Raw genomic sequence first — 17,538 nt, 5'->3', positions numbered from 1 at the left:
TGGCTCTCCTTTGTCTAACCTACTCATTACCTCCTCAAAGAATTCTAACAGATTTGTCAGGCATGACCTCCCCTTGATGAAACCATGCTGACTTTGCCCAATTTTACCATGCACTTCCAAGTATTCTGAAATCTTATCCTTAATGATGGACTCTAAAATCTAACCAACGACTGAGGTCAGGCTAATCGGCCTGTAATTTCCCGTCTTTTGCCTCACTCCCTTCTTAAACGGGGGGGGGTTACATTAGCCATTTTCCAGTCCTCTGGGACCCTCCGACTCCAATGATTCATGAAAGATCAACACTAACGCCTCCATTATCTCCTTCAGAACTCTGGGGTGTAATCCATCTAGTCCAGGTGATTTATCCACCTTCAAACCTTTCAGTTTTCCTAGCACCTTCTCCTTGGTAATGGCCCCCATACTCACCTCTGCCCCCCGACTCTCTTGAACTTTGGGGATGTCAGTCGTGTCTTCCACTGTGAAGACTGACGCAAAGTACCTATTCAGTTCCTCCGCCATTTCTTTGTTCCCCACTACTATTTCTCCAGCATCATGCTGTTGTTCAGTCTTTTAAAACTTAACCATTGGTTTCAGCCCACTGATATAAAGCATAGCTTGCTGAACACCACCAAGGAAACTTGAATTGCAAAGACAGACATGCTCTGGGTGTTGGCTCCAATTGTATTTTGCAGCATGCAATTACCTACCTGGACATTCTTCCGTTGTCTTTCAAGGAATTGGTGATATCCACTAATGCACAAACTTTTCTCAGTGTACTGTACCACTCACACCTGCAGTGCCCCATTAGGCTATATATTTTGCTTCCATGGATCCAAACATTGAAAACAACTTATTTATAAGGCATCTATTAATACTATTAGATGCACAAGGGGCTAGGTCAACAGATCCTCTGATTTCTTTTTTACCTTGTCATGGTAAAGCATCTCTCTTCTAATCAACCAAGATCAGAAACTCAAATGAAATCAGATGACGGAATTCTGAAGTGAAGGTAAGAAATTCAATACGAGAGGAGTCGTACATATAAATCTATATCCCAATATATTTGCTACAATGCCCCGAGGTGACAAGAACTAATTAACTGTGTGGATTAATTTGCTGCACAATTGTAAAGATTGGGGGTACTCTTGCAGAACAAAGGGTGGAGTAATTAATTGCACTGAAGTTATATAACAGACTTCTTTAAAAAAAATGGTGAATTTTGGTAATTGCAACACAAAGCATACTTTTTACCTTACTGACATATCACAAAAGGAAGCCAAAAAGAACAGCAAGGTGTTCCAAATTGTTTTGCTCAACCAGATGAACTGCCACAAAGACAAAAAAGGACCATGTTGAAAATATAATTTATTACTGTACTGTAACATTTTTTTGAAAAACCACAGACATAATTCTGACTGATACAAAAGAATGTTGAAATTTAGTAGCTTCCGTTACAAGATTTATAGAATTCCACACAAATACAAAATACATTAAAACAATGGCAACTGAATGAAATCCTCTTAACCATGTACATGGAAGTGTGTGCAAAGCTGCCCTTTGATTTTTTACTGTGTACTTTTAGACAGCACACATTATCAGACCAAATCTTATTTAGAAATACCTGTTAACAGCTTATTACTAATGGTCCAATTTGTTTTCTGTTTGCACTACAAAAATATTATCAAATATGAATCTGAAAACTATTGAGTCATCTTTCCCTTTCCTTTATACAGTACTTAAAGACCAAACAAGTATGGTATAGATTAACAATGCAAGTTCATACTAGAATTGCAGTACAAGGAGAGACAAGTTGTTTTTGTGGGCATATGCTATGGGAGCAGACAAACAGTGGCCTCACCCCAGGGATCCAATATAACAATGTAAAAAATATTGTACAGCTACTTCACAAATAAACAAACTAACTGGGTTAGAGGTTTGAAGAAGGTAGCGCCCATTTGGTCAATTTGTTCCTGGACCCTGCAAATCAAACAGCAGTTCTGAAACTGCATCCAGAACCAATATAATTATATTGCAAAGTGGATTAAAAAAATTACTCATTGCTGGCCTCTGACCAGTTCACCCCGAAACTGGCAGACATAATCTGTTGGACAACTTCATTTCTATATTATACACTGGACTAATACCATAACAGCACTTACTTCAATGCAATGCTATCTTTTCCCATCAGATAAGATTTGTTTATTCCAAGATTTATTTGGTCCACTTACTGAGATTTTTGCAATTCATGAGTGGGATTGTTCGCAGTTCAAGCAGAAGAAGCCTGTATAGACAAGGCCATAGACACTTAAAAACAAAATTTCATTGTTGAGTGCTGTTAAAGAATAGGTTGCTTCTGCAATTTGGACCCTTATACTGATCATGCGTGCCAGAACTATCACGATCCAAAAATTTTACAAGTGGGTAATGAAATCATTGCATTGAAATAAGTGTTGCCACTTTATTATGTCAGTGCTTTATGAAGTAGAGAATGTGGAAAAGACAATATTTTGCACACATCTGCTGTGTGATTTACACTGCCCCAGTATCTTCTGTTCTGGACTGTCGTGCACATCATTTACACTGCTATGGGACAAGGAGGATAAATTCCAATGAGTAATGTGGAGGATGGAAACTCAAAGCTTGCATGTCTACCTCAAGTAGAATCTCTCCACAGTCGGGTACATGAGAAAAGAGGGCTGATGGATCAAATGGGCTGAATAGACATGTAGGTGCAAATGAGTTATGTATTTTGTTTCTAGGAGTAAAAAGTATTAGTGGTAACATACTTCATTGCATTCATTGTTCAGGTTCCCGTGGTAAGCAGCTTGAGAGTCTACATGCAGCATTAACTGCCAGGGTAATTTATGTGTGAATTATGTTACTACTTATAAAATATTAACTGTAAAATACTTCTTTCAGCTTTTTTCTACAAAACGTCCTGCAAAAATTTTAGCAATTCTTTCAGTTTCTTCTTTAGGTAATTCTGTTGCTGCTAATCTTGGTTTTTGACGATTGCTACGGCGAGAACCAGTTCTAGTCAAACTTGAAACTTCACTCTGAAAAGAAAAAAAGCGAGAAAACATTTTCAAAAGGTGAATTCAAAACCAATAAGGGTGCTTTTCTTCTCTTAGCAATTCTCATAACTTGTGATTAAATTAACATTTAGATCAAAATCTACTGCAGCTTTTCCAACTCCATGATTACCAGCTAGAAATTTTCCATCCATTAAAGAAAATTGAAGGGGGCCAAGTACAAAAGTGAAAAAGCCTAGGCCAGTATCTTTTAATAGAAACATTAGTATATTACGCCATCTCTGCTCTGCAGGTTAGTGGCTACTGCACTCTATAATGTAAGTGCTCTACAGGAGCAGGTCAATTAAAGTCACTCTACTTCACATCAAGTTGTGTGTGTTATAGTGCTAATGATCAACTGGAAAAGTTCTTCTGTCAATTTTACTCTTCTCAGTCTTCAGAATATTGAAAAGCTAAAATCACTTCATCAGCTGCAATATTGGCTGTTCATCCTCCCATGGATTGGTCATCGGCCAAGGCAGTTTCTGGGATGTGGTTATTGTACCTTGGAACGAATACCACACAGCAACAGGTAAGTGTATTGGTTGCAGTGTGGGGACCAATGCTTTGAATTCTGTCAAGGGAGTCAATGCCTTCTGAGTCAGAATGCTATTTTACACAAACACACCAGAACTGACAAGGGGTTGGTTCAAGCATCATTCCTCCTACAAACGGGAGTCTTCTCACCTTTCGTATTCTATTTTAATTCAGCTACAATATCTTTAAATTGCAAGGGAAGGGAAAGTTCAGAAGGAAACTTGTGATGGGAAAGTAAGGGGCAAGTCTTGATAAATTGGTTAAGGTGCATTTTTGGCAGCAAAGGAGAATTTCCTGGAAGATTAACACAATTCCACAGGTTGGGACCTAGGTAGCTGAAGAGACAGCCTCCAATGGTGAAGAAAAGTATGGGGAAATGCACAAAAGGCCACAGTCAGAGAAGTAGAAAGTTTATGGGGTTTTCGGACTGAAAGAGGCTATAAGAGATAAGGGTTGGAGAAGTCATGGAGAAATTTAAACACAAGGCTGAGAATTTTTAATATAAGGCATTACAGGGTTGAGAACCATTGTAGATGAATGAGGATAGAGGCAGTGATCATTTCGATTTGGTGTCTGCAGCAAAGTTTGGATGAACTGAGGTTTACTGAGGGAGGAGAATGGAAGGCATCAGAACGATTGAATTTAATGAACGAATGCCTCTCCCTCAGAAATGAAGAAATCTACAAGCATCACATACTTTTTGAAAGTGAGGACGAAGAGGAGTTTGGTAGTGCAGAAAAGGAGCCTGAAGTTAGCTGCTCTCCAAAGTGACCCTACACTAGCTGCAGATTTGGCAGAGGATTGTTAGGTACGTTTGTTCAAACTTGAGCTCCTTGTATTCGAAGGGGTGAGGGTGGGGGAATTGCCAGGATGGGAGTGAGTGAAAGTTTTGCTAAGGTTGAGCAAATCAAGAGATATCATGATGCTTTGTGGGCCAACGATGAGGCGGCTAGGAGTTTGAGAGTGCGGCTGTATGCAGCTTAGAGACTTATGTTAAGAGCAAATGTTGAAGGAAGTGGGGCGGAAAGAGGGATTTGGGAAGTGGACAGAGTTGGCCTCATTAGTGAGCAAGGCCAGAGAGATTGGGAGCTCATGTAGATGGTTTGGACAAAGGGATAGTTGTGAATATGGACTGGAGGGTTTATATAGAGGGAGTGCATTAAGGAGAGTGGTGAATTTGGAAGCAAATGGGCATGGAGAGATGAGATGCAAGTTGAAATCAATAAGGTCTGCAGTTGTTCGACAAGGGCTAAGCTGAAAGAGCAAAAATACAGATATATTGGGGAGAAATTTGGCATTGAGCTTGTTAAAGGAAGGACAAATAGATGAAGGCTTAGAGGAGCTGAGAGGGTTGGAACAAGAGAACATACCAGAGGATTAGAGGCAGAGGCTCAGCTTTTAATTGATGATTTAAAACTTTGGCTGCCACGACAGCAATTTGGATGGATCAGGTGTTGGAAAGTCTAGCCAGGTAGGTAGGCTTTGTTAAACATCAAGGTTTTGCCATCTTTGATCTAAGTTTCATTCAAAGCTAGGATATTAATGCAATCATCCACAATAAGCTCACTGATAGCAAGGAGCTTGTTCACAAGCGAGTGGACATTTCAGCCAAAAATGTAGATGGGGGCTGTATTCATTCTTCTGCCGATAGTGCCTAGGGAGCAGTAATGGGTGGGGCAAGTGGGACAGAATGCTTTGAGCCCAACAGGGGAGTCGAGGGAACAAGAGGATAAGCCTCCAAAACATGACTATTTATTAGGAGGCAGTAACAGGTACTGTGATGCATCCATTGGAGCATAATGAGCGCAGCATAGAGGGTAACTAGGCTTGTTCAAGGTAATTAAAGCCTGGGACGGCGACAGGAGAGAAGGAAGACAGTGGTGTAATGAGGAGCTTGGTTAGGTATTGAGGGGGGCGGGGTGGGCGACAGGGTAGAAGGGACTGGGAGGAGAGAATAGTGTATTGCCCAAGGAAGTCCAAAGCAAGAGAGACCATATTAAAGAGCTTGGACCTAGAGTGCCAGCCAAAAGATGCATGTGACTGAAAATCAATTAATTCTGGGTTATAACAGAGATTAGGCAAGTCATTAGCAGTGAAGAAATAGAGGACAGGAAGGAAAATGAAATATGAGTTTAGAACACCATTTTCATAATTCACTTCCTTAGATTAGGTAGGTTGATAAGCCAGATGCAATATAAATACGTATACTTTGGGCCAGATCACTTAGGTTCATTACTCACTGGAACAAATTGCTGAGTACAAGGCTGTTATAATAAGTTAAAAGGAAACTTGACAAGTTTCTGGAAAAAGAGGACCTTTGCAGTTCAAGTTGGTGGTTAGTTGAGGTTTTAATGAGTCATGGGAAAATTTGGTCTCTTGTAGCCTGTTTGCCTTGAGGAGCTGAAGAGAAACTTCTAATACAAGATGTACAAGATTATGAGGGGCATGGACAGAGTGGATAGCGAGCAGCTGTTCCCCTTAGTTGAAGGGTCAGTCACGAAGGGACACAAGTTCAAGGTGAGGGGCAGGAGGTTTAGGGGGGATGTGAGGAAAATCTTTTTTACCCAGAGGGTGGCGCTACCTGGGAGGGTGATGGAGGCAGGTTACCTCACTTCTTTTAAAAAGTACCTGGGTGAGCACCTGGCACGTCTTAACATTCAAGGCTACGGGCCAAGTGCTGGTAAATGGGATTAGGTAGGTAGGTCAGGTGTTTCTCATGTGTCGGTGCAGGCTCGATGGGCCAAAGGGTCTCTTCTGCACTGTGATTTTTCTGAACTGGCCAGAAATCTTTCTTGTTTTAAGAGGTGACATTTTCACAGGGGGAAGTAAATGGGATTTTAGGTTTCACCATCAAGTTAATGGAGTGGGTTTAATGAGCTAATAGTTTATATTGAAAAAGCATCCACTAGCTTTAGTCTGGAGGGAATTAGGTGATCATTCACTGTCTCCATCTGTGGCTTTAAACTCAGCAATTCTCACCAATGCTCAGTTTGTATTCTCCAGGACCAGGCTTGGTTTCAGACCTTGTAACAGTTTGTGTTCAAATGTGGACACAACAGCTGAATTCAGAGACGAGATCAGACTGACTGCTCTTGACATCTAGGCAGCAACACCAAGAATCCCTATTAAAACTGAACACGATGGGGATCAGGGAGAAAACTCCCCAGTGACTGCTGTCATACCTAGCACAAAGAAGGTAGAAGTTTTTGGAGACCAAATCTTTTGTCCCTAAGAAATTGTAACAAGAATTTATCAGGGCAGCATCCTAGGTCCAACTATCTTCAGCTGTTCCATTAATATCTTTCCCTCATCATAAAATCAGGAGTGGGGCGGTTCACTGATGATTGAACAGTGCTCTGCAGATAACGAAGCATTCCATGCCCAATGCAGTACGACCCCTACAACATCGATTTATAACAGACTTGGGCTGTCAAGTGGCACATAATATGCTCACTACACAAGTGTTAGGCACTGATAACCTTCAATGAGAGAGTGTTTAACTCCCTCCCCATGATATTCGTGGCATTATCATTACTGAGTCACCCACCATCAACATCCTGGGGGTGTCACCATCAACCAGAAACTCAACAGTCTAGCCACATAAATACTGTGACTACTGGCTGTGTATTCTGCAGTGAATGCCTCGCCTTCTGACTTCCCAAAACCTCTCTACTACCTATAAGGATGTAATACCCTCCACTTGCCTGAATGCTCACAAGTGCAACAACATTCAAGAAACTTGACACGATACAGGACAAAGTTGTCCCCTGATGCTCAAACCATCCATCAGCTTAAAAATTCATTCCCTCTGTGTACAGTGGCTATAGTGCACTATCTACAAGTTACATTACAACAAGTCACCAAGGCTTCTTTGGAGCACTTTCCAAACTTGCTATCATCTCCACTCAGAAGGAAAAAGGAACCTGGCGCTTGGGAATACCATCAACTTCAACTTTCTCTCCAAGTCACCATATCATCCTGACTTGAAGTTTAAAAAAAGTACATGAAAATAGAACACAGTTATAACAAAGCAACACTGGGATAAAACAATATCTGCCTTGCTTATTTCAAGTGAATACTGATAAAAAAAAATATTTAACAACACAAATTCATGAAGTAATGTGATCTTAACCCACATTTTTCATTCATTTTAATTTGTCTTAAAATATTCAAATTATGAATGATTGCATAATGAAGTGTCCTCAACAAAATTCAATGCTGAAAACACAATAGAAACCATTTTTAAACCAAAAAAAAAATCACTCATGTTTGGCTTGATATAAATTCAGCTGAAGATGGTACGCATATTTTTGTAGAATTTAAAATTATCCCAAGTTTTACTTTTGTTAAACCATATGGAGTTTAATTATACTAGTTATCATGTTTCCAATTACATTTTACATAAAGTGAATAACTAGCTTGCAGAACAGAAAGCAGCAAGAGTCATCAGCAAACTCGGTTTCTTTCCCTCCCTATGTCCTGACTACCTTTCTGATCAGCTGACTGTTGCAAAAAAAAAAAAAAAATTGGCTTCAACCAGCAGAACAGCTGATGACATCTTAGCCTTCAAAACAAGCTGGCTGCAACTGGTTCTAATTATCAACGTGTGACCTTTATGTCTGTAAAGGCTACGAAGCGAAACAGATAAACGCGATATCCTCATCCTCAAATCGTGTGCAAACTAAGAGTTTTCTCTGATAAATTATTTCAGCGACTTAAGGAATGGGGAACAGTAACAATTTCACAAAATACAATTTATCTTCTACTTTTTCTGATGGTGAACAAATATTGCTTCTTTAAGACTATTCCATCCCCCACCCTCCACAAATTCTTTTCACGTTTAAGGCGCTTAGATAGCAAGTGACAGAAAACGATAACGATTCAACATTGGGGGGGATGATAGTCAACCTGGATCCTCTCCTTGTCCAATAGCCATCAGCAGTGGGAACCTTGTCTAATTCTTCTGTGCTCCCTCTCCAGTCCCCACCATATTCAAATTGGCAGTGATGCCAGATGTAGTGCAGCAATTGTCACATTGGGCGAGATCAGCTACTTAAGAACAAATTACCGATTTAAAAGGGGAACTTTTGTATTGATTATTAGCACATAGTTTTAAAAATTTATTCAGAGATGTCTTCTGCACATTGTTCATGATTTCCAATGGAAATTAATTTTTAACTGAATGTCACAATCATATCTTATCAGCTTTTAGTGTGGCACAATGAAGTCACACAGAAAATTGATCATTAGAGCATTATATAAATGTTGTAATCCTGTGTACCTGTAACTTCAAACACTTTAGTCAGATTAGGACTTGTGCCTGATATGGCTACACTTCAATGTATTTTTATTAATTGAAAAATTGGCAATTTAACATTAGGTTCCTTGTTCAACACAAGTCAACATATTTAAAATACCAGTGGATCTCCTTTGACGTAACTTATGGTAAGTCATAGGAAGAAATAGATGAATGGGTTTGCAAGGGAAAGCTGAAAGGAATGAAACCGGCTTGACTGTCCAGCATTGACGGCGCTGGAAATGACAATGGCGTACCCAGCCCTGTGGACCCTGTAAAGTTCTCCTTTGGGGGCTTGTGGCAAAATTGGGAGAGCTGTCCCACAAACCTGTCAAGCAACAGCCTGATATAGTCACAGTTAATTCATACCTTATGGCCGAACATAGTCATACTTAACTTTATCTTATTTGTTCATGGGATGTGGACGTCACTGGCTAGGCCAACATTTATTGCCCATCCCTAATTGCCCTTGAACAGATGAAGGTGAACTGCCTTTTTTTCAAAATAAATGTTTTCAAACACAAACTGTTAATTTTATTTTATAACATTGAAAGCTGCATAAAACACATGCCAAAACTAAGTTCCATAAGTGATAAAACAAACAGATACTCCCTGAAACTTGAAAGCTCGGAAATCTTTCAATGACTACTGATGAAGCTAAAACTTACCACCATCACCATCTCTGGGGTAGGTCCTGTCCCACTGCAGGACAGACCCACCAGATATAGCAGCAGTGTAGTATACAGCTGGAAGTCAACATAGACTCTGGACCCTATGAAGTCACACAGCATCAGGTCAAATATGGGCAAGGAAACCTCCTGCTGATTACCACCAACTGCCCTCTATCAACTGATGAATCAGTACTCCATGTTGAATATAAATTGCAAGAAGCACTGAGGGTGGCAAGGGCACAGGATGTGGCCCAGAATCTGGGTGGGGAGGCTTCAATGACCATCACTAAGGGTGGCTCGGTAGCACAACAACTAACAAAGCTGGCTGAGTCCTGAAGGATATAGCTGCTAGACTGGGTCTGCAGGAAGTAGTGAGGGAACCAACAAGGGGGAAAAAGCTACTAGAACTCATCCTCACCAATCTATCTGCAGTATTTGCATCTGACTATGACAGCATTGTGGGAGTGACCACCACACATTCCTTGTGGAGATGAAGTCCTGTCTTCGCATTGAAGACACCCTGCATCGTGTGGTGTGGCATTACCACTGTGCTAAATGGGGCAGGTTTCCAACAGATCTAGCAACTCAAAGCTTGCAATGCATGAGGTGCTACGGGGCATCAACAGATGTGTATTCAGTCACAACCTGCAAGTTCATGGCCTGACATACCTCCCACTGTACCATTACCATCAAGCCTGGTTAAGTGAAGAGTTTAGGAGGGCAAGCCAGGAGTAGCACCAGCCATACCTAAAAATGAGGTGTCAACCTGGTGAAGCTACAACACAGGATTACTTGAATGTCAAACAGCAGAAGCAGCATGCGATAGACAGAGCTAAGCGATCCCATAAACAACAGTTCAGATGTAAGCTCTGCAGTCCTGGCACATCCAGTCATGGATGATGGTGGACAATTAAACAACTAACAGGGAGAGGAGGAGGCACCATAAATATCCTCAACATCAATGATGGAGGCAAGCACATCAGTACCAAAGAAAAGGAGGAAACATTTGCGACAATCTTCAGCCAGAAGTGCTGGGTGGATGATCCATCTCAGCCTCTATCCGAGGTCCTCAGCATTAGTGATGCTGGTCTTCAGCCAATTTAATTCACTCTGCGTGATATCAAAAAACAGTTGAAGGCACTGGATACTACAAAGGCTATGGGCCATGTTAACATTCTGGCAATAGTACTGAAGACTTGTGCTCCAGAACTTGCCGCACCCCTAGCCCCCCAATATAGCTACAACACTTGCATCTACCCGACAATGTGGAAAATTGCCCAGGTATGTCATGTACACAGAAAGGACAAATCCAACCGAGCCAATTGCTGCCCCAGTCTGCTCTTGATCACCAAAGTGGTGGAAGAGGTCATGAACAGTGCTACCAAGCGACAATTGCTTAACAATACCCTTCTCACTGACGCTATTTAGTTCTGACAGGATCATTTAACTTCTGACCTTATTACAGCCTTGGTTCAAACATGGACAAAAGAGCTGAATCCAGAGGTGAGGCGAGAGTGATTGCCCTTGACATCAATGCAGCATTTAACCGAGTTAAAGGAGCCCTAGCAAAACTGGAAATCAGGGGAAAATGCTCCACTGGTTGGAGTCATACCTAGTACAACGGTAAATGGTTGTGGTTGTTAGAAGTCAATCATCTCAGTTCCGGGACATCACTGCAGCAGTTCTTCAGGGTCGTGTCCTTGGCCCAACCATCTTCAGCTGCTTCATCAATGACCTCGTTTCCATCATTAAGGCCAGAATTGGGAATGTACGCTGATGACTGCACAATGGTCAGCATCTTTCATGGCTTCTCAGACACTAAAGCAGTCTGTGTCCATATGCAGCAAGACCTGGACAATATTCAGGCTAGGGCTAATAAATGTCAGGTAACATTTGTGCCATACAAGTGCTAGGCAATGACCATCTCCAACAAGAGAGAATCTAACCATCGCTCCTTGATATTCAGTGGCATTACCATCGCTGAATCCCCCACTATCAACATTCTGGAGGTTACCATTGACCAGAAACTGGACTAGACTAGCCATAAAAATACTGCGCTACAAAAGCAGATCAGAAACTTGAAATTCTGTGGAGAGTAACTCACCTCCTGACTGCACAAAGCCTATCTGCCATCTGCAAGGATGTGTTAGGAGTGTGATGGAATACTTTACACTTACCTGGATGAGTGCAGCTCCAACAAATATCAAAGAGCTCGACACCTTCCAGGACAAAGCAGTCAGTTTGACTGGCATCCCATCCACCACCTTCAACATTTACTCCCTCCACCATCGACGCATAGAGGCAGCAGTATTTTTAAGCTACAAGATGCACGACAGTAACTCACCATGGCTTCTTTGCCAGCACCGTGCAAACCCACAACCTCTACCACAGAGAAGAACAAGGGCAGCAGATGCATGGGAACACCATCAACTGCAAGTTCCCCTCTAAGTCACACACCATCCTGACATGGAATTATGCCACTGTTCCTTCATGTTGTGGGGTCAAAATCCTGGAACTTCCTTCCTAAGAACACTGTTGATGTTCCTACAGCACATGGACTGTAGCGGTTCAAGAAGGCAGCTCACCACCACCTTCTCAAGGGTAATTAGGGATGGGCAATAAATGCTAGCTTAGCCAGTGACACCCACATCCTGTGAAAGAATTTAGAAAAGAAGCTTGAAAATTAAACAAAAATAAGGGAGCAGGCTAAGACCTGGGATAACAAATAAAGAAGCAAAAAGGAAGCTACAGAGGAGAGCTGCTGGGAGAGTTAGCAGCTTAAAGAGCTAGGCCACAAAGTAGAGCAATAGATGCTCAGCCAAGAGCCAGCAGTTGAACAGCGTTGCAACTACATGGCTACTGAACCAGTTAACAGCATTTGGAAAAGCAGTGGAGTGTGTCCACACACATGCTGTCACCAGCTACTGGATCACAATTAGGAGCAGGGATGCTTGTGCCTTGCCTCCATTCCATCTCTTTCAACCCAGGATCATTCAAGCCATTTATAGCACCCCAGCCTCCAGCATGTCTCAAATCAGTTAATTTTTAAAATATTCACTAATGGGATATGGGTGTTGCTGGCTAGGCCAGCATTTATTGCCCATCCCTAATTGCCCTTGAGAAGGTGGTGGTGAGCTGCCTTCTTGAACCGCCGCAGTCCAAGTGGTGTTAGGGAGGTAGTTTCAAGGTTTTGGCCTGGCAACAGTGAAGGTACAGCAACATATCTCCAAGTCAAGATGATGTGTGGCTTGGAGGGGAACTTGCAGGTGGTGGTGTTCCCATGTATCTGCTGCCCTTGTGGGTTTGGAAGGTGCTGCCTAAGGAGGCTTGGTGGGCTCCTGCAGTGCATCCAGGCAAGTGCAATACTCTCTATCACACTCCTGACTTGTGCTTTGTAGAAGGTGGACAGGCTTTGGGGAGTCAGGTGAGTTACTCGCTGCAGGATTCCTAGCCTCTGACCTGCTCTTGTAGCCACAGTATTTATGTGGCTAGTTAAGTTCAGTTTCTGGTCAATGGTAAATAACCTCCAGGGTGTTGAAAGTGGGGGATTAAGCGATGGTAGAGCGACTGAATGTCAAGGGACTATGGTTAGATTCCCTGTTGTTGGAGATGGTCATTGCCTAGCACTTGTGTGGCATGAATGCTACATGCCACTTGTCAGCCCAATCCTGGATACTGTCCAGATCTTGCTGTATTTGGACATTGACTGCTTCAGTATGAGTCGCGAATGAAGCTGAACACTGTGCAATCATCAGCAAACAGCCGCACTTCTGGCCTTATAATGGAAGGAAGGTCACTAATGAAGCAGCTGAAGATGGTTGGGCCAAGAACACTACCTTGAGGAACTCCTGCAGTGATGTCCTGGAACTGAGCTGATTGACTTCCAATAACCACAACCATTTTCCTTTGTGCTAGGTACAACTCCAACCAGTGGAGAGTTTTCCCGATTCCCACAGACCCCAGTTTTGCTAGGGCGCCTTGATGCCACACTCGGTCAAATGCTGTCTTGATGTCAATGGCAGTCACTCTCACCTCACCTCTGGAGTTCAGCTCTTTTGTCCATGTTTAAACCAAGTCTGTAATGAGGTTGGGAGATGAGTGGCCCTGGTGGAACCCAAACTGAGCATCAGAGAGCAGGTTATTGCTAAGCAAGTGCCGCTTGATAGCACTGTTGCTAACTCCTTCCAGTGCTTTACTGATGCAGAGTAGATTGATGGGGCAGTAATTGTCTAGGTTGGATTTGTCCTATTTTTTGTGTACAGGACATATCTGCACAATTTTCCACATTGCCAGAAGATGCCAGTGCTGTAACTGTACTGGAACAGCTTGGCTAGGGGCACAGCAAGTTCTGGAGACAAGTTGCAGTGCTATTGGCAGATTGTTGTTAGAGCCCATAGCCTTTGCAGTATCCAGTGACTTCAGCCATTTCTTGATATCATGTGGAGTGAATCGAATTGGCTGAAGACTGGCATCTATGATGCTGGGGACCTCCGGAGGAGGGCGAGATGGCTGATCCACTTGGCACTTCTGGCTGAAGATTGTTGCGAGTGCTTCAGCCTTATCTTTTGCACTGATGTGCTGGGCTCCCCCATCACTGAGGATGGGGCCACTTGTGGAACCTCCTCCTCCAGTGAGTTGTTTAATTGTCCACGACCATTCATCACTGGATGTCCCAGGACGCAGAGCTTAGGCCTGTCCATTGGTTCTGGAATTGCTTACCTATGTTGATCACTTGCTGCTTATACTGTTTGGCATGCAAGTAGCCCTGTGTTGTAGCTTCACCAGGTTGACACTTCATTGTTAGGTGTGCCTGATGCTATTCCTGCCATGCCCTCCTACATTCTTCATTGAACCAGGGTTGATCTCTGGTTGAGTGGAGGATATGCCGGGCTATGAGGTTACAGATTGAGGTAGAGTACAGTTCTGCTGCTGCTAATGGCCCACAGTGCTTCATGGATGCCCAGTCTTGGGTTGCTAGATATGTTCAAAATGTATCCCATTTAGCACGGTGGTAGTGCCACACACGAAGGAGGGTATCTTCAATGTGAAGATGGGACTTCGTCTCTACATGGACTGTGCGGTGGTCACTCCTACCGATGGGCTTTGAAGCCCCCCTCCCAGAGTTCATTCTGTGCCCTTGCCACCCTCAGTGCTTCCTCCAAGTGGTGTTCAACATGGAGGGGTACAGATTCATCAGCTGAGAGGGGCGGTACATGGTAATTAGCAGAAGGTTTCCTTGCCCATGGTTGACCTGATGGCAGGATACTTCATGGGGTCCGCAGTTGATGTTGAGGACTCCCAGGGACAGTGGATTAAAATATAGGGTTTAAAGCATTTATTGTTTATACTGCTGGAATTACATTTTATTGGAATTTAATACATGACCAGTGTGTATAAAATCATAAATGTAAATGTTGAAAAAAACTGTATAAAAACAATCTGTTTATTGCATGCTAAAAATATATTGCCTGCTGTAGTGATCTCATAACAAAGATGATTGCAACAGTGAGCCTTAAGGGCAGCCTGAATGAAGTAAACAGTACTGATGGAACATTGTGCGTCAGAATAGTGTAATAAGAAACCAGTAATCTAAGAAAAGTGCATAATAATCTTCCACCATAGCAGAAGGAGCCTGCCACGCATCATAAAAAGCCAGGTTATTTTGAGCACTTAATTTAGTTTACAGTTGGCACAAACATGTTTTTTTAATCCCCAGTGCAAAGTAGCAGTAGCTTACCAACCACTTAAGGACTGACAAAATGTTCACGTGTAAGTTCTTGCAAGAGGTATTCCCCAGAAGGTACATTAAAAATAATTGTACTGGAGAAAGGCAATTGATTTTTCTTCTCCATCAAAATATAAGTGGATAGTAGCAATACTATTTAGATATGAGCAATGATGGACAGGAAAAGACCCATTAGCCCATTTAGCAGTCTCACACAACTGTATGGTTTCCGTATTACTCCCCACCCCATCAGAAAGCCAAGCAATCTGCTGGGACAGGGGAAAGCCCAGATAAAAATCCAAGCCAATTAGAAGGGATAAATATGGAAAATTCAAAAATAGCCCAAGCAGCCACGCTTGCCTTGATTTAACAGAACAATCTCCTCCATGTTTAATTTGCTTAAAAGTGCCATATTAACTTGATTTACTAAACAAATGGCATAGCTACAAAATTAAAGAAACGGAGAACCAGCAGGCAAATAGTAAAGACATAAAAGTTTAGAAGACATGTATGACGTGTATGTTGGCAGCACTTCAGTTGAATCCAGTACCCAAACTGTGGTTTCTAAGTTTTCCCAAAGAGAAAAAAAGTACTGGGATACAGGCGGTAATGAGATTTGATTACGATATGTAAGAAAGCACTCATGTGAGGTCTAGTACCTGATGGAGATGAAGTAATGAGTGAAGTTCCAGAAGAATCAGTAACTAGGCAGTTTCTAATTGATACACAATTCTCTAGGCTCCCCCCCCACCCACCCTCAATTCCTTTTACTGCTTCCCACTTAGTTTTCATTCCCACCTGCTACATATTGTTAGGAAATAGAGGATTTAAGTAAGTTATACTTTTGGGTGTTAGGATTAGAGTTTTAGCTTTAACGTTTAAGTTTGATTTGTATTTCTGTATCTGTGTTAAGAAAGGTCAAATTGAGTTTTAGTTTCACTTTAAAAGGGTACTTGCATTTCTAATGAGGAGTTTTATGACTTAAGTTATGATAAACAAACAAGGATAGAAGAATTGGGCTGTTGCCCAGCAACAGGGGACCAGAGAGACACAGAAAAACGAAAGAAACAGCAGTTTTAAGTTTCAGTTTGAAGCCAAGACCTCAGAGAGACTGGACACTGGGAGAGGGAATTGCAAATTTCCCAGAAGAAACAAAAGGCTCCAAGGCCAAAGGAGTGAGACGGAATCCTTCGAGTCAAAGAAAGGACAGGAACCTGGAAAAGGTCCTGTTAAGTGAAGTTAAGAGTGAAGGTGTTGTAAGAGTGGCCAAGTTGCTACTTTTGTTGAAAGAGTTGATCTGCAGACACTTCTTGGATGGAAACATTAAGTTTATTGACAATGTATTCAGCAGCAAATACAGGTATGCTTTCAACTCCAACTCTATCTTTACACCGACTGCTGAGGTAGCCTGCGCTACTCTCCTATTGGTTACTACAGATTATGTGATCTTTCTTAACAATTATTCTTCTTAAAGGTATACATTACACACTAAACAAAACCATAATTACTACATTCTTCCCCCTTTAACTCGGCTATATATATTATATTTACCAGTACATATTTTCTAAGACAATGTAATATTTACACTGGGTAAGGCATTTACAAGCTCAGTCTTTCAAGCAGTTTCCTGATACGTGTAAAATGTCACAGCTCCACAACTTCAGCTTCTTTGTCAAAAACCTCCTTTTCCGGAGTTGCCTGAACATCAGGTGCTTCGGTGGGCACTTGCAGTTCTGTATCCTCTACTCTTACAGGAACAGACATGTCTGTCCTGGGTTGAGTTTCCTCAACAGGAAACACAGACCCAGTCATGATCACTGGCGGAACCAAATCTTGGTGAGTTGTCTCTCACTTCCTTAAATGGTCCACATGTTTATGGAAGATCCGTCCTTCCACTGTCACGTGGTAAGAGAGAGGTCCAGTCACTGTACTCATTTCACCCAGTAACCACTTTGGTCCTTCTCCAAAGTTCTTCATGTATACTGTCTATCCCTTGGTAAATTTCCTCTCATGACTATGCCAGTAGTGTCTAGTTTTCTGGCTTTCCTGACTGCTTTCCATCTTCCCCTCTAAATTTGGCATTATTAGTTTTGTCCTGAGACGGCGGTTTAACAATAACGTTGCAGGTGTGACACCTGTTGTTGTGAGGGGTAGTCCTGTAATGAAAAAGAAATAATTGCCAAGGAATCACCAGTTAGTTTTCTCATGCCTGCTTTGGTGTTTGAGCTGCCCTTTCGG

General features: G+C 42.1%; 1 protein-coding gene across 3 annotated transcripts in view; it reads right to left on the bottom strand.

The window, feature by feature from the left end:
• Nucleotides 1–1,357: 1,357 nt before the first annotated feature.
• Nucleotides 1,358–17,538, bottom strand: part of c2cd3 (C2 domain containing 3 centriole elongation regulator) — a 149,694-nt gene continuing 133,513 nt past the window's right edge. For all 3 annotated transcript variants that reach the window (XM_041199606.1, XM_041199608.1, XM_041199607.1), the window contains one exon: nucleotides 1,358–3,056. In XM_041199606.1, coding sequence (XP_041055540.1) covers nucleotides 2,916–3,056 — 141 coding nt within the window. In that variant the 3' untranslated portion in view covers nucleotides 1,358–2,915. The remainder of the gene's footprint in view (nucleotides 3,057–17,538) is intronic.

Source organism: Carcharodon carcharias, chromosome 11 (genome assembly GCF_017639515.1).
Source record: "Carcharodon carcharias isolate sCarCar2 chromosome 11, sCarCar2.pri, whole genome shotgun sequence".
Classification (NCBI taxonomy): domain Eukaryota; kingdom Metazoa; phylum Chordata; class Chondrichthyes; order Lamniformes; family Lamnidae; genus Carcharodon; species Carcharodon carcharias.
Note: the sequence above shows the minus strand (reverse complement) of the source record. Positions and strands in the feature narration are given on the sequence as shown.